This window comes from Encephalitozoon intestinalis, chromosome VII (assembly GCF_000146465.1).
Source record: "Encephalitozoon intestinalis ATCC 50506 chromosome VII, complete sequence".
NCBI lineage: Eukaryota > Fungi > Microsporidia > Unikaryonidae > Encephalitozoon > Encephalitozoon intestinalis.
In genome coordinates, this window is record NC_014421.1 from 184,327 (window position 1) to 205,935 (window position 21,609).

Consider the following 21,609-nt stretch of genomic DNA (forward strand, 5'->3'; position numbering starts at 1 on the left):
TTGGATGAGTAGAGACAAATCAGAGCAGGATAATCTTCAAGACACAACTACAATAAACTTGAAGAGACGTAAAAGAGTGAAGGAAAGTAAGGCAGCTTCTAAACCTCCACAGGTATATCCTCAGATGAAGTGTAAACTAAGGTACTTGAAATTGAAGAAACTAGCTCATTTGTTGTCATTGGAGGACAGTATATTGAGCTTGTGCGAGCCTGACAAGTCCTCCGAAGGATCCAACAGCCAAAAGCATGTTGTCGAGCAACTTCGTGGGAGTCCTCTCTCTGTTGGGACACTTGAAGAGTTTATTGACGACCATCATGGAATAATTACTACTGGTGTTGGCTTGGAGTACTATGTCAATATAATGTCCTTTGTTGACAAAGACTTGCTTGAGCCTGGATGTACTGTTCTTTTGAACTATAAAGACAACAGTGTTGTGGGAGTTCTGGAAGGAGAAATGGATCCTATGGTTAATGTAATGAAATTAGAAAAGGCACCTTCTGAGACTTACGCAGATATAGGAGGTCTTGAGGAGCAAATCCAGGAAATTAAGGAGAGTGTTGAACTTCCGCTTATTAATCCAGAGCTTTACCAGGAAATGGGGATAAAGCCCCCAAAGGGGGTAATTTTATATGGGCTTCCTGGAACAGGAAAGACTCTTCTAGCTAAGGCTGTGGCAAACCAGACGTCTGCAACCTTCCTTAGGGTTGTTGGAACAGAACTGATACAGGAGTACCTTGGAGAGGGGCCAAAGCTTGTTCGAGAACTTTTTAGGGTTGCCGACATGCATGCTCCATCGATAATCTTCATCGACGAGATAGATGCAATTGGAGGAAGAAGATACAACACATCCTCTGGGGGTAGAAGAGAGGTTCAGAGGACAATGTTAGAGCTCCTGAATCAGCTGGACGGATTTGATACTAGGAATGATATCAAGGTGATAATGGCTACTAATAAGATAGAGGCTCTTGATCCGGCTTTGATCAGGCCTGGAAGAATCGACAGAAAGATCGAATTTGGAATGCCAGACGCAGCTACAAAGAAGAAAATCTTCGATATTCACACTTCAAGAATGACTTTGGATGAAAGTGTAAATATCGAATCTTTGATAACAAGTAAGGAGGATTTGAGTGGTGCTGACATAAAGGCTATATGCACGGAAGCTGGGATGATAGCATTAAGAGAAAGAAGAAAAACTGTTACAATGAAAGATTTTATTTCTGCAAGAGAAAAGGTATTCTTTTCAAAACAGAAAATGGTCTCAGCCGGGCTTTATTCTTGAATAAATTGTTCCTTACCACACTCGTATTTCTCTTCTTAAGGTTGAGCTATTTTCAGCCGGAGCTATTCCTCTGAAACTTCTCTATTTGTTTCAGCAATAGATTGATCCTATTCCCAGTCACCGGCTGGTTTCTTCTAGTTTTCTGCATGTACAATCTCCTTTGAACGGCTTTTTGTGCTCGAATTCTTTCTATCTCTTCCTCAGTTTTTCTATTTTCTCTTTTCCGAATGGATTTGTCTTGTTTTTTTCCATCTTCTTTTCTATACTTCATCGAGGCTAAGAGACTATTATTTTTTTATGAACCGATTAGCTTTCATTTTGGATCCAATAAATATGTACTCTATTCCATTATGAGGAATTATGAAATCAGTTGTTCCCTTTAAGTAAGTTTTTACCGAGTTATTTTCCAGGACAACAACTATCGAATTGGCTCTTTCTTCGACTATTATTCCATGCGTTCCTCCCACAACCTTGATCTTTGCACCTGTTAGCTCACACATGTACATTTTGTTTACAAAAGTTGATGGGCTCATTCCTCCCTTTAACTCGGATAGATACTCAGTAAACTTTTTACTTATCTCCACGAAGTCCTTATATCTTATTTTTTGTCTTTCAACACTTGGAATCCCTGCGGTCTGTTTCCTTTTGGAAGTTTTGACGCTTTTGTTTGCCAACGAAAATCTTTGGGAAAGAGCTCGAATGGTTTCCTTCCTCATGTACGAGCCATAATGATCCTCTACGCTAAACATCTCGCCTTTGCCTGGGGATAGAAAATGCATCAATGTTGCATTAAGTTCCATGGAGAAGAAGAACAGAGAGCTGGCTAGAGAAAACACAGAACTCAAAAAAAAGATTACATCTATGAAGAGGATCGAGGGAGACTTACTGAAGGACAAGATAAAAAAGGAGTACTTTGGATTTAGGGTATGGAAGAGGATTTCTGGAGAGCTTGAAAAAAACATTAATATGGTTGAGAATGTACTGTCCAGTCTTAAGAACCTTAAGATGGATATTCCCAAGAACGGGCCAGAAGAGGTTTTAGGGGACAAGTCGAATCAGAAGGAATAAGTCTTCCCAATGCATCTTATTGCTGGGAGTAGTAGATTTCCAACTTATTATTTCAAGCCCTAGATGGTGCCAATAACACAAAGGATAGTGGAAGCTTTGAAGGTACAGGATGAAGTAAGATCTTCTGATATTGAAGGGCTTTATTCGGAGGTACATGGAGCATTGATAAGCCTTGAGAGCAAAGGGATATGCAACTTGAGAAAGGAGGAATCGTATGAGGAAGTGTTGACTTCTGAAGGAGAAAAAATAGAGAAGAATGGAAGCCAAGAGTATTTGCTCTTTCAATCGATAGGAGAAGATGGAATAAGTACCGACAAACTGTCAGGACATGAGGTGGGAAAGATGAATGCATTCAAGAATAAATGGATAAGAAAAGAGGGAGACAAAATTTTTCGAAATAGAGAAGATGTTGAAGACATGGTTCGGAATATGGTTTTAAGCATGAAAAAAGGTACAGCTTCTGCAGAGGAGATAGAGTTATTGAGGAAAAGGAAGCTAGTGGCAGTGAAGAAAAACATTACGTTCATAGTAACGAAGGGTCCTATGTTCTTTGATAGTACTTCATATGCAGCTGAGCTAACATCGGAAATGATTCTAGACGGGACCTATAAAAACCTTAGTTTCAAACACTACAATTTCAATACCACAGGAAACATTCCTCGATGTGGATCGATTCATCCTCTTATGAAGATAAAAGAAGATTTCAAAAGAATATTCATTGAGTTAGGATTTAGTGAGATGTCGACAAACCAATATGTCGAATCGTCTTTTTGGAATTTTGACGCATTGTTTCAGCCGCAGAACCATCCATCCAGAGATGCACATGATACTTTTTTCCTTTCGGACCCCGAACTAAGCTCTAGATTTCCAGAAAACTATCTTGAAGAGGTTAAGGAAACACACTGTGGAGGAAGGCATGGATCCTTAGGATATATGAACAGCTGGGACATTAAAGAGGCGCAAAAAAACATATTAAGAACACATACAACATCGGTCAGCGCTAGAAACCTATATCAACTTGCAAAAAAAGAATTCAAGCCTGTGAAGCTCTTTTCGATTGACAAGGTTTTTCGAAATGAGAGTGTGGATGCAACGCATCTTGCTGAATTCCACCAAGTAGAGGGTCTGATTGCAGGAAAGGGTTTAAACATAACTCATCTCATGGGAATTCTTCAAGAGTTTTTCAACCGACTTGGGATGAGCGACATCCGATTCAAGCCCGCATTCAATCCGTATACAGAGCCCTCGATGGAGGTGTTTGGGTACCATAAAGGGATGAACCGATGGATGGAAGTTGGAAACTCGGGGATGTTTCGGCCGGAAATGCTAGGGCCCATGGGATTTGATCCTGATATAAATGTCATTGCATGGGGATTGTCTTTGGAAAGACCTGCCATGATAAAATATGGACTAAAGAATATCAGGGAGCTTGTTGGGCATAAGGTCGACATCGAATTCTCCAGAAAAAGCAAAATATGTTTCTTTGATTAAACACTATCTATATTATCAATGCAGGTTCCCCCTTCCGAATGTTTTACTTAAGTCGAGCTGTTGTGAACATGGATCTCTATATGAAAGTATTATGCAACTCGTCAGACATATACTTAGTGCAATCTTCGTCGATAGCTATTTATACAATTAAGCATGGAAAGCTAATATATGTAAGGAAGACAGAATTTTTTGATGTGATCAAGTCGGCAGTCATTATTGGAAACGAGCTTCTTGTAGTCTTCAACGGATACATTGTATTTCTGGACAGATTTCTTGATGAAAGGACCCGGTACAGACTTGGAAGAAGCTCCGTAGACTATAGACACGTTGGAGCATACATTGCATGTGGAAAATCCAGTATCTGTCTTACATCTTTTTTTGGGAACATGACTTTCTGTACCCTTGGAAGTGGCTTGGAGAGTCCTATCGAATACTCTGCTGACAAGAGTGTAATTATCGACTTCAAGAGCGTGGAAGGGACAGGACAGTACATTTCATTAGAAAAGAACCCAAAGGGAACATTTGCCAAGATTTATGAGCATAGTCCGGAAATTATAGAAGTATTAAGGGAAATAAGTGTTCCTGGAGGATACATGATTGTTCCATTAAAAGATAGATTTGCAGTATTTTCAACGAATAGGGTATTCCTTTTTAGAAGAAATGAAGAAGTTGAAATCTATAAGGTTTCGAAAGGACGAGTTGGAAGCTTAGACTTGGCCCTTGATGAGGGAAATGGAGAATGCAGATGCTCAGATACTTTGGAAGAGAAGATGTTTACATGTTATACGTCATATTGTGATGAAAAATGTTTGTTGACGTTGATTGTGGATGAAGATGGAGAGCTTTTCAATCTTAATACCACCTATGGTCTAAAGATGGAACATGTAGGAAAGATCAATCCTTCAAAGGATATAGCAATCCATTCTTCTGGACTCTTAGTTTCAATAGGCTATAATTCCGATAACTGTATATATTATATAGAGAGAAAAGAGGGGAAAATTAGTCTTAAGCTGGTTGCCATGATTGAGACGATAAGAAGATTCAATACTTCTACAATGGTTTTCGATGGAGTATATCATACCTATGTCTCTGATGGAAAGTACATAGGAGAGATAGTTGAGAAAACACCTATTTCTTTTCGGAGCGAATTGAACCTTTTTGAAAATGGGAAGGAAAAGATAGTAAGAGGTTTGTTCAATTGTGGAGCGTTTGTATGTGCCCAATACGAAGATGAAGTCCATTGCCTCTACTTAGAAGGAGAAGAGTTAACAAGTATATATAAGTTTGTGTCTGATGACGAGATAATTGGATATTTCAGGTTGGGAAGGATTGACTTTTACATGTCTGGAGGGTTAGTTAGGGCATACGAGATGAATGGGGAAGGAGAGTTAGACACAAAGGAATATAAAATCGATTACACCTCATTTTCATCAAACTCTCATTGTATATTTCTTGGACAGAGAAATAAAATAATCAAGCTAGGATCTGAGGGGCTAGAAACTATTGAAATAGAGTTTGCTATCAAAGAAATGGAATCTGACGAGAGATATTTATTCATACTGACTGGAAAAAGAGTCCTTAGAGTATACAGTATAGATGGTAGGAAATTTGTATTTATCCAGTCGTTCCGTTTTGATGTGATATTTCTGTCGGTGTTTGATGGATACCTATATACGATCGGATCGGATATATATAAGTTTCAAATAAAAGAGGATGGATCTCTCTCTCTTCCTATAAGAATGAAAGAGGCAGGAAGGCCCATAGGGAAGAAGGAAAGATTGATAATATTTGATTCGCAAGTTATGGATCTAAAGTACGAAGGAATTTTAAACATTGATGGATGGAAGAGTATCTTTTCAAGAGATATGATATTGGCTTCAAATGAGCATGGGATAAAAGTTTATGAGTACAGGAAACATAAAGTAGTCCTTGTCGATGAGATTAGCAAAGAAAAAGATTGTAAAATTTTGGGTAAGGAGCAGATGTATATCGATAACAACCTAGATGGATTTGTAATAAGAAGATTTAACGGATCTTCCGTAATAGAAGGACATGGCGAGGCCATTGGATTTTCCTCTTCTGAATACCAAATTGTTTCCATGCGCAGGATCATACCAGGTCTTGAAAAACCCGAAAGTAAATGCTTCTTAAAGATATACAAAGAAGGAAGTTTCATGTACGATTTTGAAACACCTTACAGGATTGATATAACTTACACAAGCAGAGGAGAAGTTTATTGTAGTGAGGAAAACAGACTTTATTGCTATGAAGTAGGAGTGAAGTCATTGCTCAGAAAGTTTAAGTTAAAGTTTCCATCAAAAATAAGCGGAATATGCTCTGACAGGGACAAACTATTTGTCGGAACAGAAAAGGACTCTGTATTCATGGTAAAGGACAGAAGAATTGTTTGTAGAGATAAGTTTCCAAGACGAGTGGTAGCCTTGGAGAGAATGAATGATGGGAATTTAGTGGTTGGAGATTGGGCAGGAAATATAATTGTCATGGAGGTTAAGGACGATTCCTTAATCTCGGGAGCATCAATATTCGTCAATGACATGGTTGTTCAATTTATTTCTCAGGACAAAGTCTTTGGAATATGCATGAGCGGAAAAGTAGTCGAGATAGTGGAGATTGGAGAGGAGTTGTTTGAGTTTCTTGAGACTATCGGGGAGAAGATAACTGAGGCCTTAAATAGGCCATTTTTTCAGGCTTTTAGGAGAAATAGATTTATCAACTCGGAGTACATCAAAGAGTTCAGTAAACTGAGTGAGCAGCAAATCAAGGAAGTACTGGAAAAAACGAATGTAGATATCGAAAAGATATTTGAAGTGGTTAATGCAATATAAAATTTATTTCTTAAAAATTTACATCAGGAAAATACCCATTTAAAATGTACAAGGCTGAGCCTATGCTCCCCAGTGATGTCTTCTCGTTGGACTGGGTGAATCTTGACGAGAAATCTGAAAGCTTTCCCTTAAGTTATTATCTTTATTACTTAATCAACCACGGGGAAGATTGTATTGTTATTCCTTCTCTAGAAGAAAGAGTGACTTCTTTTGCATATAAGAGGGTCTCCTATGCATACATGATAGGAAAGTTAGAAGAGAAAGACAGAGTTATATGTATACATATTTCAGCGGTTTCGGTTGCTCCTTCTTTCAGAAGAAATTGCTTTGGAAAGCTATGCATGGACATAGCTGAAGAGAGCGGTAATGTTTATAATGCACATTTTTCCGATTTGTATGTAAGGGAAGGAAATAGAATTGCAATTGAATTTTACAAAAAATTAGGTTATGTTGTTTATAGAAAAGTATTCGATTACTATATCGATGGGGGTGGCGAAGACGCGCTCGACATGAGAAAGTCATTAAAAGCAGATAAGGGGAAAATATACATGGCGAGAGGTACAGACATTCCAGCCTCGGAGTTAAAATGACTGGAAATAAAATATAGCCAAATTCTTTTTAGGTTTCTTATAATTCAAATGTTACTTTGGAGGAAGTCTTGCTTTGAAATGGATAGGGTTATGATGCGTTACAAAGACTTCCTATATTTTATGAACTCATCAAGATTTTCAAAGCTTTTTCCTTCGTACACTAAGTTATCATCCACTGTAATATATTCCTTATAGTTGCGTCCATTGCGATACATCATGCAAAGTTTCCCAGGATATTTCTCACTGAAGAAAAACCCATATCTTATGTAGCTTCCTCCTTGATTAAGATAATCCAGAAGTTTTTCCTCATCCTCGAAGTAGTACTTGTGATTCTTTATGTTCTTAACGTTCGTAAGCATCTTCTTGGCTACTCTGGATATGAGTTCATCTAAATCGTCGTACGAATTTCCTTTGTAGTAGTATTTCTCTGCTTCTTGTATTTTTATATGGACATATATGGAGTCTGTAACCCTTAAAACCACCACGGGAGTACCATCTTTCCTGCTTCTCCTTAGAAGTATGGAAGAAGAATTCTTCTTAAGATATTTTTCAGACTCCTCACTATTGAGGTCCTTAAACAACGGATGTGTCATGAACCGGGAATGATGTGGCTTCTTCGGCCCAGAAATGGTGAAACTGGCGGTATACGATAGCAGGTAATCGTTCATATACTCAATTTTCACAGTAACCAACTGATTTAAAAAAAACTCTTCCTGTCCTTTGGTCTTTCTTACGTATATTGACGCAGGAGTGGAGTCGGAACTTACAAGATAGTATGTATTTCCACACTTTGAAATCCTTCCTTCAATTACTTTACCAACTAGGCTCCCGTTGGATCCGGTTAGTTCTTCGAAGATAAGGTGGTCTGGAAAGCCTGAATATATTGGTCTTTCCCCATCCTCCAAAGCTCTATAAACATCCATGGCCAGGGGATCCGAACATTCCGGGATCGAAGGAGCAGAGGCTTTTTCGTTATCCAATTCCCTCTTCCATGTATTTCCACATAGTTTTCTTGCAACGCTATAGTTTTTTGGATGTACAGGAGTAGAGTCTAACGGTTCTCCTCCTGAGACCCCAGAAAATACTCCAGGATAGATCCTAAGATATGTTGTTAGATTGTCATATTCCACTTCATTTTCGCACAGACTTTTGAGATCTTCTAGCTTTGCTACATTCTTTAAACTAAACAAGTTGTTCTTCGAAGCGTTGCTCACAGGGATAAGTGATATCAATCCTTCTTTTCTCTTGTTGTTGAGCAGGTAATTGGCATCAACTCCAACTACCGATATTGCCGTTAGGATTCCTCTCTTTATTGTCTCTATTATTACATTTCTTGGCAATAGACCTTGTATGTAGATGATATTCTTGTTTAACATATCACTATACTCAATCTCCGGGCACTGAATAATTCTTGCGATGTTACAACAAAAGGAATAGGTGTCCTGGGACTTCATCTGAGCAATTCGGCCTTCTACGTACAAAGGATTCCATGAAGAAAGAGTCTTCATTAAATATCTGATAGATGTAGTAAATCCGCTAACTGCTATGCAACATGGATTGAACTTTTCAATGAACCCCAAGAGTTCATTTTCTTCATCCTCCTTGACCGTTATTGAATCTACAAGGTCTCCTTCAAAGTCCACTGCAACAGCCTTAAGATACTTTTTTTCCTTTGTAACTCCACATACATATGTGCCATCTCCTTTGATTCCAATCGATCCATTTACTATTCTGTCGATTGTCTCGAGAAAAATCTCTTTCTTCATAGCCTCTGCCTCCATTTTCTTAAGGATAGATGGAATAACCACTTCTTTTGATACTTTTTCTACAGAAGAACGAACGATACTTTCTCGATATCTATTCCATGGGTCTTCAGATGAAATATCGCTCAAATAAAAGTCTATCAGGTCCCTTTTTATAATTTCATCTCTAACCTCAAGCTCGTTCCTTTCATTCCGTACTCCATAGCTTTTGAATATCACTTCCAAAGCACTTCTAAAGATAGGATGCAAGGAGATTCTCTGGATTAGTTCGCCTTCCTCTTCAAACCTTGGAAAAGAAGATGAATCCAGAGGCTCATGTATTTTTTTCTTTGTTCTTATATTTTCACAAAACTCTTCGGCTGAAAGGAGTTCTCCGGGAAGATCGAGGTTCTTTCCAAGATGTTTCTTGTATCCATAGTACCATCGAAGAGCACGAATGTCTTTAATACTCTGAAAGAGTGGGTCGCTTCCGTATCTTTCTTCCACCCTTTTCTTTGAATTGGCAAACTCCTTATACTCATCGAAAATGTCGACAATTTTGTACCCTTCCTCAATACTAATCCCTTCGATCCCGTTGTGCAATAACACAAAATGGATACTGTATCCTTTTCCTAGTAATTCAATAACCTTCCTGAGAGATTCTGGCTTAATTTCCATATTATTCATAGCATATTCACATACCCCGTCCAAGTCGATTGGATCATATTCCAATGCATTTACATTGCCGCTGTTTGTCTCTTCAGTTGACTCGGAGTTCTCGTCTTCGAGAATGTATCTGTATTCATCTCCAGTGCCAAAGATTTCGTAAAACAGGGAATTCCTATCTTCATAATCGATGGAAGAGATACTTTCTGAGGAAGCCTCGTGCTGATCTTCCTCAAATAAATCCTCAAGAATACGTTTTCTTACTGTCTGGTTTCCCCTTCTGTTGATATTTATCATTTCTTCCGAGCTAGAGTCATTCATTTCAAGGACTTCCAAAAAATGAGTTTAACAACAAAATATTCCAAGACAGCCACAATGGCAAGAAGATCCCTATAGGAAATAAATCCGCTTTTATTGTTCAAATACGGCTTTTATCGAGTTGATTAAGAATATCGGCAAACTCCAGCAATGGATTCAATGTCCTTGGCTTCTCCTCCCACTGATCCGGAAGAATCATCGAGGAGGTTGCTTCTAGAGCTGCAATGGAAGCCTTAGCAAAATTTTCTGTTGTTGAAGTGGCACCGGAAGATATCGTGTAGAGATCTTTAATACCTGCCAGCTCAAATATCTTCTTGTTGATCCCTCCAGATACAATTCCTGTTCCTCTTGGTGCTGGAACCACCCGGACAATCGAAGTTCCGCACTTTCCAGATCCCTTGCAGGACACTGTGTGTGGCTTTCCTTGGGCTCCATCCCAAAGCCCTAACCTTACTGGTCTTATTGCACACTTAGCTCTAGATATAGCTCCTCGGATTGCAGATGCTGCTTCCTTCGAGGCCTTGGTTCCAAGGCCAACGTGCCCATTTCCATCTCCAACTACAACCACTGCCTTTATTCTGGTCTTCTGGCCTGCTCTTGTCTGCTTTTGAACAGATTTAATCGATAAAACTTCTTCCTTTATCGAATTGCCGCATAGCATATCAACTATTTCCGGTTCACGGATCACATGGGAGAATTTGAAGATCTGATCAAGAGACGTTATCTTGAACATCTTGACGAGCCTTCCAACAGCAGTCTTGGGTACCCACTCGTTTTCTTCTCTCTTCGGAAACGGCCTACCTGTATTTCTTTTCTCGGTATGTTCCATTTTAAGGGCCTATGAGAGATCAAAAAATTTGCTTCTCCAATCCGGCACAAGAATATAAAGGTCTCTTCTTAAACACAAAGTGTTATTTACGGATCAGTATTTCAAAATATCGAAAACTTTTAATAAACAACAGAACATGAAGTGTAGAAAGGTTTGTTCAAAAACTCTCTTATCTATTTCTCTAACACCTGTTGGAAGAACCATAGACAACTTTACTAGGGACATGAGCCTGGTTAAAAGTAATCCGACACTTCTACAAACATTCTATGACTATATTTCGATAAAGTACGGAGTTAAATGTGAGACAGGAATCGACTTGGTGGAAAGAGTGGTGATGGCCGATGGTTTCAAGCAGTAAGTGGAAAAGACCTAATTTTAGTCTTCTAGATGCGAAGGATCCTACTAATGAACTTATAAATAAGAAGATTCTTCTATATAGATGGATTAGTCCAGAACACTTGGAACTTAAGAATACAGAGAGAAGTGTGCTGGAAGATATCTCTAGGGAGTTTAGAGGTATCACCTCCCTGCAAACACCGACTGAAAAGATAACTCATATGATGGGGATAATGGAAAAGTTGTGTGATGTAGTTGGAAGAACCGAAGGCCAGGACATAATCCTACCATCTATCATATATTGCATTATAAAGTCGTCTCTTCCCAATATATATTTGGAAGTTAGGTTCATGGCTCTTTATAGAAGGAAGAGCATGGAAAAGTGCAAAGAAAGATGCAATCACGGATTTAGTATCGATGCCAGCTGTGAGTGTTTCTCCAGCAGGCCATACGATGAGAAGGAGGTAAACTATTATTTAACATCAATGCAGGCGGCAGTAGAATTCATAAGAAAAATGGAATTTTATGATCTAAAAATCAGTGAAGGAGAATTCTATGAAAACATGATGGATGCGGTAAAGCTCGTAAAAGATATTTGACCGGGGCTTTTTATCGGTATCTAAAGCCTCCCCTGATGAAGGAGAGAATACTTAATGGGCTACACAAACTTTTTATCACCAATATTCCAAGGAAGGCAAGAAGACAATTGGTTTATGAACTTCTCACACAAGTGTCAAAAATTGGCCACCTCTATTACAACCAAGATAGGGGATATTGCTTTGTAGACTATGAGACATATGAGGAATTAGAATACACTTATAACGTTCTTCGGGGTGTTAAGCTGTATGGAAAAAGACTGTACTTCAGTAAAGTCGAAAAACAAGTGAGAATTGTTGTCAGGAATATAGGACAGGAAGTAGATGGGGTTTTCCTCTGGGACGTTTTCAGTAAATTCGGGCCGTGCCATATTGAGATGAATGAGGGCGGACTAGGTGTTGTTATATATAGACGAGAAGACTCTGCTATTAAAGCTGTAGAAGTGGTGAACGGAAAAGTTATAGGAGGCTCAGAAGTATCTGTGGAAATTGATAAATAGTATCACCTATGCAACCTTGATTTGTAGTCTTAGAATATAATAACTCATTCGTATGCATCCTCATTTACCACGTTCAAGCCAAAGGCTTCTTCTTTCTTTTTTCTTTCGGAAAACGCCTTTACAGCATTCATAAGACATTCTCCATAATTTATATCTCCTGTTTTCATCGTAATTGATTTCAAATCATGGCTCATATCAACAGTTAAGGATTTTATCTGGTCTATGAAGTTGTCCGCACTACGCGCCTTCAGAAAGTAGGCTCCATATTTGAGATATTCTTCTTGCTTTTCAAACAGATTCTTAATTACTTCATACTTCTGGAGAAGCTCGGAATTGGGAAAGGATTCCTTGAAAGCATTATATATCTTTTGAGACTTCTCCAATACTCCCGCACCTTCCTTTAATCTGGATTTCAAATCTAACAGCTCTTGGTAGTCTAAGGAAATCTTTTCCATTTCGTTCTCCTTAAAGAAAGAATTCACCTCGCTTGGGAAGTCGGAGTATTGGATAGGAGCCGAGATATGGCCTTCTTCCTGAGGCGCTTCTCTAGAGCCAATCCGATGTTGAATCTCGGAATCTTTACTGTTATAGTTAATGTCTTTCTCTGTTTCATATACATTATAAGCTTCTCGGGAGTTTTCTGGCTGATTCTCTGCCAAAGTAGGTCCCGGAGCTCTAGCGTGGAGAATTCCATCTTTGAACCATGGAGAGTTACCCATTCTTCTTTGAGAAGAAGCTGCGTCCGAAGAATACGGGAAGCCACCTTCCGGGAAGAAGTTTCTAAATCCACTCTGGAACCATGGAGCAGGACTTGAGTAGCCCCTGTATTCCCCAGTGTTTACAGAAAAGCCCCTTTCCTCCTTCTTGGTGTTGGGAAAATACTCTATGTTTTTTTTTGTATTCTCATGCCTTCGTAGAAACTCTTCATATGGAATCCTCGGATCTTCATCCGCAGACCCAAATATCCACTGGTTGAAGTTTTGGGTGCTCAAAAAAGCTTGTTTTCCATCTGTTGTTGGGCCTGTTTGCTCAGGGTTCCGTGGAGCATGAAAATAGGGTTGATGATGCATCTGCTGGTTAAAAAAGATCGGCAAAGGTTTTGTTGTTTCCTTCCCTGTATTTGGATAGTGCCTGTTAAATGCCAAAGAGTTGTCCATCCACCCGGCACTAGTTTTAGTTTGAGGAGGGCCCATTGGAAACATGTTCATAGATCGGTCCTGGGGGTCTGAATGAGGAAAGCTGTCCATGATTTCGGAAGACGAAGCCATGGGAAAGCTTTGCATATCCGGCATTCTAGAAGGATATTTGTGTGAGGGGATTGAATGACTAGGGGAAGCAAAAGGCCTTTGATTTCCATACATTGGTTTTCCTGAAAACTGAAACATATTCATACTTCTTGGATTGGAATAGGATGAAGAAGAATTACGATTAAATTGCCGAGGATTCTGAAGGGGGACAAAGCCTCTCCCATTGAATGGAGCAACTCCCGGAGATTTACCTTGCTGCATTTCATCGAAATTCATATCAATAGAAGGCTTCGACATGTTTTCATCCTTTGGAACTTCCCTTCCATAGTCGTAATGGCCAAATCTAGTGCCAAATCCCTGATTTACATATCCAAAAGGTTGCGATGGCACTTCCTGATGCTGCCCCTCCCTTTGCATAAAAAAAGGCCTTTGATCAGGAGTGTTCTGAAAGTTTTTCCTGCTGTTCAAGCCGTAGGGATCCACCTCAGGCTGAGACCTCCTAAAAAACATAGGGTTTCCAGGACTATTAGAGAAGCTTTCTTCGTTTACAATGTGATCAGACTCATGATGAGAATTTTGAATGTTACATGAGTTGGACCTTCCTCTAGTACTGCTTTCCATACCTCGGTCATTGAATCTGGAAATGCCATCTGATTCATAGAGGTCATGCTTCCGACTTATCCTCATGATTTCAGGTGGAACAAATCCATCTTGCTTTCCAAAAAGTTGTTTATTTTCTGTAAATAGCTGCTCAGACAATCTCCTTTCTCCTCTTTCAAAATTAGGATTTCCATAGGAATAATTTTGTTTTGCAGAAGCCAGAGGTTCTCCAGAGATGCTTCCGAATTCTTGGTCCTTAGTACATGTGTAAGGCCCCACTTGCTCTTGGGTGGCTTTTCCTCTTCCATCATTTCTACTTCTATTGCTTACGACTCTCTCGATTCTCTGGAATCTTTCATTCATTCCTCTCAGGTATTCCTCTTCGGAATTACTTTCTTCATATATCCTCTGCTCGGCTCTTATAGCTGCTTCTTTAATCTGCACCGGTGTATATCCAGGAAAGATGTTGGACTCCTTCAATGCGATAAACAACTTGAAAATTATCTGCTTCCTTTCTTCTTGAGATAACATAGGCTAAAAATATTCCTTTTTTTTATGGTGGAAATTCGCCTTGGCGTTGTATCCCATTGGGCATAACCTCTATTCATAAATTAACAAGAGCTTCATACTGCTAGAGTATCTATCGAAGATGGATGTAAAGCTCTATACAGCTTGGGATAAGGTTATTTTATTTAACATAAAATCATCAAATGTCCGGCAATATATCTAATAAATTCATTGTCTCTCCCTAAACTCGTTGGGTGCCTCAGCTTTGGGATATCCCTTGTCTTCGGGATTCGGTCTCTCCTTGGGAAAATTAGGTTTGTAGGGCATTCCTTCTGGTCTATTCAGGCAGTTTTGTATAATATCTTCATGCTCCGTTATAATAGGCTTCAACTTGTCTGTGGCAAAGGTAAATACATGGCCACTTTCGCTGGCTACCAGCAAGAGAATCTCGGTCCCAGTAAGAATATTTAGTTCGTACGCTTTCTTCATTATGCCCCTCTTTCTCTTACTGAAGCAAACACTTCTCTTGTTTTTTCCAGATATGTATTCAAGCTTTATCTTCTTTTTCCCATGGCTCTTCCCCCTAGGCTTTTCAAACATAATCGGATGTGTTTGATCCTGCACGAACCCTTGGGGTATCATCCCAGTGTTGTGAAACTGAGGAACATGACTATAATAGTTATATTGCTGATCAAATGCATAGTTCATATTTTGAGGCATCCAGTGTGGATAGGTAAATCCCTCTGGTACATTCTCATTGATTCCATATGGAGGAAGATTATATTCAGTCTCTCCTCGGATCTGGGGGTTTCTCGTCTCTTCTTTCTTTCCATATTTCCTATTTTCATCCATTTCCTTAAAGGGTCAAAATTCATCTTTCTAAAGAAAGACCAGTCCAATCAAGATTTGCAGGGAGGAATAAAAGGATAACTTCGGCTGATACTGTAATAAAAGGAGTATCCAAAGAACATAATCCGAATATGTACACCAACTGTCCAATTCTACAGGGACATCTCAATGCTACAGACTCTCATCAACGGATGGACTTCAGATCTATTTAAACATAAGATTTTTCCGAACTTCCCCACTTATTTCTTACATTTTTCCAGCTTTTTATCAGCAGATTATGCCCAGAGAATCATCATTTAAAGTCCCAACTGCATATATCTTGGTAGAGTCTATCTTAGTTCCAATGATCTTTAATCTAATCATCACATCCTTTGTTATCTCATTTTCCAATAGAAAGTTAGGTATTTGATGGTTAGATATAAACACCGTAAGAGGCCCAACAGACGCAAACACCCCCATTTTGTTTGTTTCAACAACATTCGCATCCACTATTTCCCCTTTCAGTGGCTTTAGCGTAAGCGCTTTGTACTTAACAGTAAATATGGTCTCTCCCGTCAAAATGATTCTGCTTTCACTTATTTCATCTATACTAAGAACCATAATTACATATCCACTGGAGCTGCATGACCCTTCGACTTTGCTCAGCAAGTATTCTTCTATAAGAGTCTGTATATTTGGGCCTAGATAGCTTGGACTCAAGTGAATGTTTTGTGTAAAGTCTCTCACGAAAAACATTTTTGCAAGGGCTTTCTTAATCAATCCCTTAAACGGGCTCTGCTTATAAATGAAATACTTAATATGCTTTCTAAGTTGTTTATAATTTCTAAAACTATCAAGTAATAAGATTTAATGATATATCACCATTTCTCTTTCTTTCTCTTTCATTCCACATCTTCTGTAGAACTCAAGATTCTTTAAGTCGCAAACTAGTGCAGTTTTGTAGCACCCCATATTTTTGGAAATCTCTATCAGCTTTTCTACTATATCCTTTCCAATCCCTTCTCCTCTGTACTCACTAGAAACAACCACGTCTTCTATGTGACCTTTGGAAACACATCCTCTGATAAACTTTTTTTCGACAAACAAAGTTCCACTTCCAATAATCTTATCTTTATGTGGATTATATGCAACCACTATCTTATAACATCCGTCTTTGCAAAGTGATAGATACCTTTCCTTAAACTGTTCCTTGGTAACTTTACCAGGAATAGTTAGTTCATTCAGGCATTCAACAAATCCTCTTTCATAATCATTTATATCAAGACCTTTCAGTATATAGTTCTCTCTCTTTAAAATCGGAATGTCACACATACTCAAACTTGGGGAGCCTGAAGAGATAACATTTGAATTGGAATTCCCGAGATCTCCTTTACCAAACAAACTATCTGACAGAACCAGCACAACGATAAGGGTACCGATGCATCCAATGGTACATAAGACTTGATCTCTTTTTCTCATTTTGGGATTATGGGAAATTTACTTCCAAACCTTTATCTTGATTGGACAACATATAGGAGGGTCCATATAAATGCTTCAAAATTTTTAAGGACATGAAATTTTTACAACTATTTGTTATGATAGCCACTATACTTCTAATAGTATTGATTATAGTGGCTTCCGAGATGCTTTGGCAGAAGAGAAATGACTTGAAGAAGGAAGATTTACAAAAGAACGATGGCAAGAAGATTCCAAAGATCAAAGAGGAAAATGCAGCTAGGGTTATATTTAGGATAATTGCTGGAATAGCATTGATAAAGATTATAAAGAACTTTTTCTTTCAAAAAAAAGATGGAGAGGGAAAGCCAAAACCACAAGATAAAGGACTTACTCCAAGCGCTCCACCACTACCGTACCCCTATTATCCAGGGGAATATTATCATCACACTCTCCAATCCAATTTCCCTCCTTCATCAGACTACCAAGATATCACAAAACATCCATACATAAATCCCAGTAGAACATAGAAGTAACATTAAGTTGATAAAACACTGTGGTATACTCTCTTTTTAAAATTTTTCTGTTCGTTACAAAAATTTAAAAGAAAAATACAAGTACCGCCATACATGAGATACCATGCGGGTTTTACTAGTAATATTGATGTTAGCCACTGCAATTGTCCTCACAGTAACCCTGACAATTATACTGGAAAATATGGACAGGAAGGGAGATGATGATCCCTCGGATTCATTTGATGGCAATTCTTCGGGCTAGAGTTAAAGACAAGAAGAATTTTAAGGAAGCTAAGCCGATCTTGCATCAACCAGACTGATAGAGAAGGATAGTTACATTGGAGCTTTACAGTTTTCAAGATTCCAATCCTAATTAATGCAGGGAATAAGAAGACCAAAAGTTCTAATAATAAATCTATCTCGAAGTTAATTCAAAAGCTTTTCAGAAACACCAAAATAAAATCATAATCCAAGCTAGAACAGAATTATCTCGTTTTTCTTCAGAAGATCCATTACATCATCTAAGGGAGCAACAAAGAAGTCTCCTTTAAACATTTCCACCATTTCCCCATCGATTACTATTCCATGGATATCGGCACAGCAGTAAAATCCAACAAATTCGTGGGTTTGATAGAACTTTTTCTCTGTAACATATATATCTCTTTTTTTTAACAAAGAAATATATTTCTCGTAAAAAACGGCCTCTCTCGGAGACAAGAACGATCTGTCTTCATATAGGTTTGTAACCAACTTTTTCAATCTAACTTTCACGTACTCCTTGGCAAAAAACTTTATTCTCTCCAATTCCAACTCGTATATATTCTTCAGTATCGATTTGTCTAATGATTTCATGCCTTCAGTCCTTCTTGAAACTGCATCGAGGAAGTAGTTCATTACCTGGGAAGCATAAGGAAGTAGCCTTTTCGCCGACTTTTCATTCTGGTATGCAAGAATAAGATCATTTAACGTAGGAGAGCGCATGGAAAGGGCTTGGAAATCAAAATAGTTTGTCTCCAACCCTCAGAATGATCCTTGTGACACACGATGGAAAATTTCACCTGGATGAGGTGATGGCTACAGCCGTACTGCTTAAGATATATCCGGATTCCGAAATAATCAGGACGAGAAATATGAGCGTTATGCGGAGTGGAGATATAGTTTACGATGTTGGAGGTACATTTAACCCCGAGACCAATAGATATGACCATCATCAGGAGTCATTCAATGAAACCTTTAGCTCGAAATATAAGATAAAACTAAGTAGCTCAGGATTAATCTATAAATATTATGGCGAAAAGCTTCTAGAGAAATACGGAGTTACCAAAACAGATGAGCACTTCCAAAGACTACTAGAAGAGATTTATGCAACTTACTTTTTATCTGCAGATGCAATAGACAACGGATACGAAATTTTCGGTGAAATAGTCCCAAGATCCCTCTCACATATTGTTGAATCATTCAATGTCTTGAACTTTTCAGGAGGCTCAAACAACGAGCAGGACAGAAGATTTCTTGAAGCAGTACGATTCGTTTCCATGGATTTAGATAATTTCATGCATACTATAATCAACGGATGGATGCCAAACTATAAATATCTGAGTGAGTTAATTAGCAAAGTTGATGGAGACATTCTGTGTGTCGACAGATATTGTTTCATAGACGTAATTCCTGAGATAGAAAGAAAGTACAAAAAAGATATCAACTTTGTACTAAAAAAGGGAGAAAGTTCTGTGAGTATACTGGCTGTTCCAAAAAAAAGAAAACATTTCGAGTCGAAAATTCCTTTAAAGAAAGAATGGAGGGGCCTTTCTGGAGGAAAACTGGATGCCATCTCTGGAATTGAAGGTTGCAATTTTGTTCATTTGTCTGGATTTGTAGGGTCCAATAAAACTATTGAAGGCGCCATCGAAATGTGCAAAGAATCTATCAAAGCTTATCTTAAGGAAATCAAAAATGCTGATAATCTGGACAAATATTTATAAAAGCTTATGATAACTAACATCAAACGATTTAATATAAAAATTGTGGAAATTATAAATTTATAATAAATATATAACAACGTCCTTGTATTTAGAAGCATTAAATGGAAAACTTAAACGATGAGGATATCAAACTCAAAAGTTCCCTAGAAAACACATTTAAAGAAATAGATCAATTTTTTAGTGATGCTGGGATTATCTTTTCTAAATCGGAACACTTTAATCTTGTGAAAGAAATTAATGCCACAATGAATAGCTTTCTTGGCCCTCGAAAAGAAATTTATAATAGGAACGTTCAAACTAATGCTAAAAACTTTTTGGAGAGTGCTAAAGAAGTTGCAAAGGCATTTAAAGAAGTTTTCAATTCTTTAAAAAAAGAATCCATCGAAAGTTTCAAAGAGGCTTACAAAAAATATAACAGAAAAGTAGAAAATTCTAAAAATATTTATAGTGAATTGGAAAAATGTCTTTCTGAGTATGGAAGTCATACCTCCAGTGCCTGTTCGGGAGTTTCTTCTAGTATTCCAGGGAAAGAAACTTCATGCAAACATTTAAAATCAGAAAGAGCTAATAGGGCTTTAAGTCAAGCTTTGAGCTTTAAAAAAAAATAATTCCAGTGAACAGGAATTTATTAGAAAAAGTAGAAGGATTAGAAAATTCAATCAATCAATCTATCAAAAATATAGAAAAAAAACTATCCCATATTGAGAGTGTTCGAAAGTGTCTAGAGAAGGCGAAGAGTGAAAGTTCGAGAGATTTTAACATTTTAGAAATCTTGAAAAATAAGATGTCTGCCTTGGATACAGGTAAAATGGAATCCTACCTAAAGTGGAAAAAGGATCAAGTTCAATTATATGATGACATTCTAAAAGAAAATCAAGAGAAAATTGAAGTTTTCTTAAACAACTATAGAGAATATTTGAGACATAAAAAAGAGAAAAGAACTTCTTCTGTTGTCAGGGAGGCTTTTGGAGTAGTAGAAAGCTTTCAGGACGTAAATAGCTCCTACAATAGATTTCTCTCCCTTCTAAAAGACCATTGGAAGTTTTGGAAAGATATCTTTCGCCATCTAAGAAACAATGATGATGGAAACTGGTTATCAGAAGTAACAGGAAATGAAGAAAGAATCTCACCGACAAGCGATATCGAGACTTTTTTAGATACCCCTGTCTCCCAAGACTTGCTTTTTGATCCTCAAAAGTTGGAAGAATTGTTCTCTGGAGAAGAAAGCCAAGTTCTGGAACCCATCCAATCAGCTATCGAATTTCTTAATCAAATTCAACATTACGATAAAGACACCACAGAGATTCGTGAATATGCTCAGTCTATTATTCGTACCGATATCTACAGAGTTTTCGTATTGAAATATTTATTAAGGGAAAGCCCAGTACCGGAATTCTCTTTGGAATCTTCTCAGCAGGATGCCCTCGTCTCTGAGATCTTAGAAAGTGATTATTTCCTCTTTTTTTGCCTTCTTGTGTGTTCTGGATTGATTGCTCTTCAAAGTATCTTTAGAAAGACTAGTACATCCAAAGAGACAATGAATGCCTTGGGAAAGATATCATATGCAGTATCTATTCTTGGCCCAATTCTACATGGGATGTGGATACTATCAAATGAAAATTATAGTGAAGGGATTATTAAAGTAATAAGCAGTAACTGGAATGTGATTGCAAGTATGGCTCCTATGTTTCTTGTTCTTAGAGATATTAAATACATAAAGAATGGAGAACTAATGACATCAGAAGGGGCAACAGCCATAGGAGGCCATGGCGTAATTGTGGCCATGAGCATGATCATGATGTGTGCACAAACACTTGGAAAGAAACATGAGGGAGAATATAGTAGACAAACAATGGTATTTATGGCTGGAAACATCATAATGACAACAATGTATGGTGCGAAGTTATTTGGGCCATGGACTAAGAGCAGGAATCATTTTATTATACTCGGATACATTGTGTTTGCACTTATACTTTTCTTAATGGTTATGATGAGTGAAAAGAAAAAGATAAAGAATCGAACTAATGACAAAACAGAATGGATGGGGGTGCTCCAGTGGATTATAATATGCACGTTTCTTATACTTGGACTACAAAAACCTGAGTTTCACTGTCTTCAGTATGCTAAAAATGAAATTATAGTTTCATGAAAGGTACTTTATAAATAGCCATTAAATAAATTTCAAAACCAAATACCATAATATAGACAATAGAA

The 21,609-nt window shown here is 38.0% G+C and overlaps 21 protein-coding genes across 21 annotated transcripts; 12 read left to right on the plus strand and 9 right to left on the minus strand.

Annotated features, from left to right (window-relative positions):
* Positions 1 to 4: 4 nt before the first annotated feature.
* Positions 5 to 1,279, plus strand: Eint_071610 (26S proteasome regulatory subunit 4; the record flags this gene model as incomplete). Its single annotated transcript, XM_003073234.1, has 1 exon — positions 5 to 1,279. One exon carries the CDS (start codon positions 5 to 7, stop codon positions 1,277 to 1,279), a length of 1,275 nt encoding a protein of 424 aa, XP_003073280.1.
* Positions 1,280 to 1,331: 52 nt separating this feature from the next.
* Eint_071615 (putative rRNA processing protein) lies at positions 1,332 to 1,550 on the minus strand (the record flags this gene model as incomplete). The annotated part of the gene is made up of 1 exon (XM_009163613.1): positions 1,332 to 1,550. One exon carries the CDS (start codon positions 1,548 to 1,550, stop codon positions 1,332 to 1,334), a length of 219 nt encoding a protein of 72 aa, XP_009161877.1.
* Positions 1,551 to 1,566: 16 nt separating this feature from the next.
* Positions 1,567 to 2,028, minus strand: Eint_071620 (putative ribonuclease-like protein; the record flags this gene model as incomplete). The annotated part of the gene is made up of 1 exon (XM_003073235.1): positions 1,567 to 2,028. The coding sequence occupies one exon, from the start codon at positions 2,026 to 2,028 to the stop codon at positions 1,567 to 1,569; it is 462 nt and encodes a 153-aa protein (XP_003073281.1).
* A 49-nt stretch (positions 2,029 to 2,077) lies between these two features.
* Eint_071625 (uncharacterized protein) lies at positions 2,078 to 2,347 on the plus strand (the record flags this gene model as incomplete). The annotated part of the gene is made up of 1 exon (XM_009163614.1): positions 2,078 to 2,347. One exon carries the CDS (start codon positions 2,078 to 2,080, stop codon positions 2,345 to 2,347), a length of 270 nt encoding a protein of 89 aa, XP_009161878.1.
* Positions 2,348 to 2,410: 63 nt separating this feature from the next.
* Positions 2,411 to 3,838, plus strand: Eint_071630 (phenylalanyl-tRNA synthetase subunit beta; the record flags this gene model as incomplete). The annotated part of the gene is made up of 1 exon (XM_003073236.1): positions 2,411 to 3,838. The coding sequence occupies one exon, from the start codon at positions 2,411 to 2,413 to the stop codon at positions 3,836 to 3,838; it is 1,428 nt and encodes a 475-aa protein (XP_003073282.1).
* A 38-nt stretch (positions 3,839 to 3,876) lies between these two features.
* On the plus strand, positions 3,877 to 6,684 carry Eint_071640 (uncharacterized protein; the record flags this gene model as incomplete). Its single annotated transcript, XM_003073237.1, has 1 exon — positions 3,877 to 6,684. The coding sequence occupies one exon, from the start codon at positions 3,877 to 3,879 to the stop codon at positions 6,682 to 6,684; it is 2,808 nt and encodes a 935-aa protein (XP_003073283.1).
* A 44-nt stretch (positions 6,685 to 6,728) lies between these two features.
* Eint_071650 (ribosomal-protein-alanine acetyltransferase) lies at positions 6,729 to 7,274 on the plus strand (the record flags this gene model as incomplete). Its single annotated transcript, XM_003073238.1, has 1 exon — positions 6,729 to 7,274. The coding sequence occupies one exon, from the start codon at positions 6,729 to 6,731 to the stop codon at positions 7,272 to 7,274; it is 546 nt and encodes a 181-aa protein (XP_003073284.1).
* A 98-nt stretch (positions 7,275 to 7,372) lies between these two features.
* On the minus strand, positions 7,373 to 10,003 carry Eint_071660 (transcriptional accessory protein; the record flags this gene model as incomplete). The annotated part of the gene is made up of 1 exon (XM_003073239.1): positions 7,373 to 10,003. The coding sequence occupies one exon, from the start codon at positions 10,001 to 10,003 to the stop codon at positions 7,373 to 7,375; it is 2,631 nt and encodes an 876-aa protein (XP_003073285.1).
* A 97-nt stretch (positions 10,004 to 10,100) lies between these two features.
* Positions 10,101 to 10,829, minus strand: Eint_071670 (40S ribosomal protein S2; the record flags this gene model as incomplete). The annotated part of the gene is made up of 1 exon (XM_003073240.1): positions 10,101 to 10,829. The coding sequence occupies one exon, from the start codon at positions 10,827 to 10,829 to the stop codon at positions 10,101 to 10,103; it is 729 nt and encodes a 242-aa protein (XP_003073286.1).
* A 136-nt stretch (positions 10,830 to 10,965) lies between these two features.
* On the plus strand, positions 10,966 to 11,764 carry Eint_071680 (uncharacterized protein; the record flags this gene model as incomplete). Its single annotated transcript, XM_003073241.2, has 2 exons — positions 10,966 to 11,183; positions 11,209 to 11,764. The coding sequence occupies 2 exons, from the start codon at positions 10,966 to 10,968 to the stop codon at positions 11,762 to 11,764; spliced, it is 774 nt and encodes a 257-aa protein (XP_003073287.2).
* A 35-nt stretch (positions 11,765 to 11,799) lies between these two features.
* Eint_071690 (putative RNA-binding protein) lies at positions 11,800 to 12,261 on the plus strand (the record flags this gene model as incomplete). Its single annotated transcript, XM_003073242.1, has 1 exon — positions 11,800 to 12,261. The coding sequence occupies one exon, from the start codon at positions 11,800 to 11,802 to the stop codon at positions 12,259 to 12,261; it is 462 nt and encodes a 153-aa protein (XP_003073288.1).
* A 44-nt stretch (positions 12,262 to 12,305) lies between these two features.
* On the minus strand, positions 12,306 to 14,639 carry Eint_071700 (uncharacterized protein; the record flags this gene model as incomplete). The annotated part of the gene is made up of 1 exon (XM_003073243.1): positions 12,306 to 14,639. One exon carries the CDS (start codon positions 14,637 to 14,639, stop codon positions 12,306 to 12,308), a length of 2,334 nt encoding a protein of 777 aa, XP_003073289.1.
* A 204-nt stretch (positions 14,640 to 14,843) lies between these two features.
* Positions 14,844 to 15,467, minus strand: Eint_071710 (MADS domain-containing protein; the record flags this gene model as incomplete). Its single annotated transcript, XM_003073244.1, has 1 exon — positions 14,844 to 15,467. One exon carries the CDS (start codon positions 15,465 to 15,467, stop codon positions 14,844 to 14,846), a length of 624 nt encoding a protein of 207 aa, XP_003073290.1.
* Positions 15,468 to 15,731: 264 nt separating this feature from the next.
* Eint_071720 (DNA-directed RNA polymerase II subunit E') lies at positions 15,732 to 16,199 on the minus strand (the record flags this gene model as incomplete). The annotated part of the gene is made up of 1 exon (XM_003073245.1): positions 15,732 to 16,199. One exon carries the CDS (start codon positions 16,197 to 16,199, stop codon positions 15,732 to 15,734), a length of 468 nt encoding a protein of 155 aa, XP_003073291.1.
* Positions 16,200 to 16,310: 111 nt separating this feature from the next.
* Eint_071730 (glucosamine phosphate N-acetyltransferase) lies at positions 16,311 to 16,922 on the minus strand (the record flags this gene model as incomplete). The annotated part of the gene is made up of 1 exon (XM_003073246.1): positions 16,311 to 16,922. The coding sequence occupies one exon, from the start codon at positions 16,920 to 16,922 to the stop codon at positions 16,311 to 16,313; it is 612 nt and encodes a 203-aa protein (XP_003073292.1).
* A 92-nt stretch (positions 16,923 to 17,014) lies between these two features.
* Eint_071740 (uncharacterized protein) lies at positions 17,015 to 17,428 on the plus strand (the record flags this gene model as incomplete). Its single annotated transcript, XM_003073247.1, has 1 exon — positions 17,015 to 17,428. One exon carries the CDS (start codon positions 17,015 to 17,017, stop codon positions 17,426 to 17,428), a length of 414 nt encoding a protein of 137 aa, XP_003073293.1.
* Positions 17,429 to 17,537: 109 nt separating this feature from the next.
* Eint_071745 (uncharacterized protein) lies at positions 17,538 to 17,675 on the plus strand (the record flags this gene model as incomplete). Its single annotated transcript, XM_009163615.1, has 1 exon — positions 17,538 to 17,675. One exon carries the CDS (start codon positions 17,538 to 17,540, stop codon positions 17,673 to 17,675), a length of 138 nt encoding a protein of 45 aa, XP_009161879.1.
* A 212-nt stretch (positions 17,676 to 17,887) lies between these two features.
* Positions 17,888 to 18,394, minus strand: Eint_071750 (uncharacterized protein; the record flags this gene model as incomplete). Its single annotated transcript, XM_003073248.1, has 1 exon — positions 17,888 to 18,394. The coding sequence occupies one exon, from the start codon at positions 18,392 to 18,394 to the stop codon at positions 17,888 to 17,890; it is 507 nt and encodes a 168-aa protein (XP_003073294.1).
* Positions 18,395 to 18,438: 44 nt separating this feature from the next.
* Positions 18,439 to 19,395, plus strand: Eint_071760 (uncharacterized protein; the record flags this gene model as incomplete). Its single annotated transcript, XM_003073249.1, has 1 exon — positions 18,439 to 19,395. One exon carries the CDS (start codon positions 18,439 to 18,441, stop codon positions 19,393 to 19,395), a length of 957 nt encoding a protein of 318 aa, XP_003073295.1.
* A 101-nt stretch (positions 19,396 to 19,496) lies between these two features.
* Eint_071770 (uncharacterized protein) lies at positions 19,497 to 20,003 on the plus strand (the record flags this gene model as incomplete). The annotated part of the gene is made up of 1 exon (XM_003073250.1): positions 19,497 to 20,003. The coding sequence occupies one exon, from the start codon at positions 19,497 to 19,499 to the stop codon at positions 20,001 to 20,003; it is 507 nt and encodes a 168-aa protein (XP_003073296.1).
* A 176-nt stretch (positions 20,004 to 20,179) lies between these two features.
* Eint_071780 (uncharacterized protein) lies at positions 20,180 to 21,544 on the plus strand (the record flags this gene model as incomplete). The annotated part of the gene is made up of 1 exon (XM_003073251.1): positions 20,180 to 21,544. The coding sequence occupies one exon, from the start codon at positions 20,180 to 20,182 to the stop codon at positions 21,542 to 21,544; it is 1,365 nt and encodes a 454-aa protein (XP_003073297.1).
* Between the last annotated feature and the right edge of the window lie 65 nt (positions 21,545 to 21,609).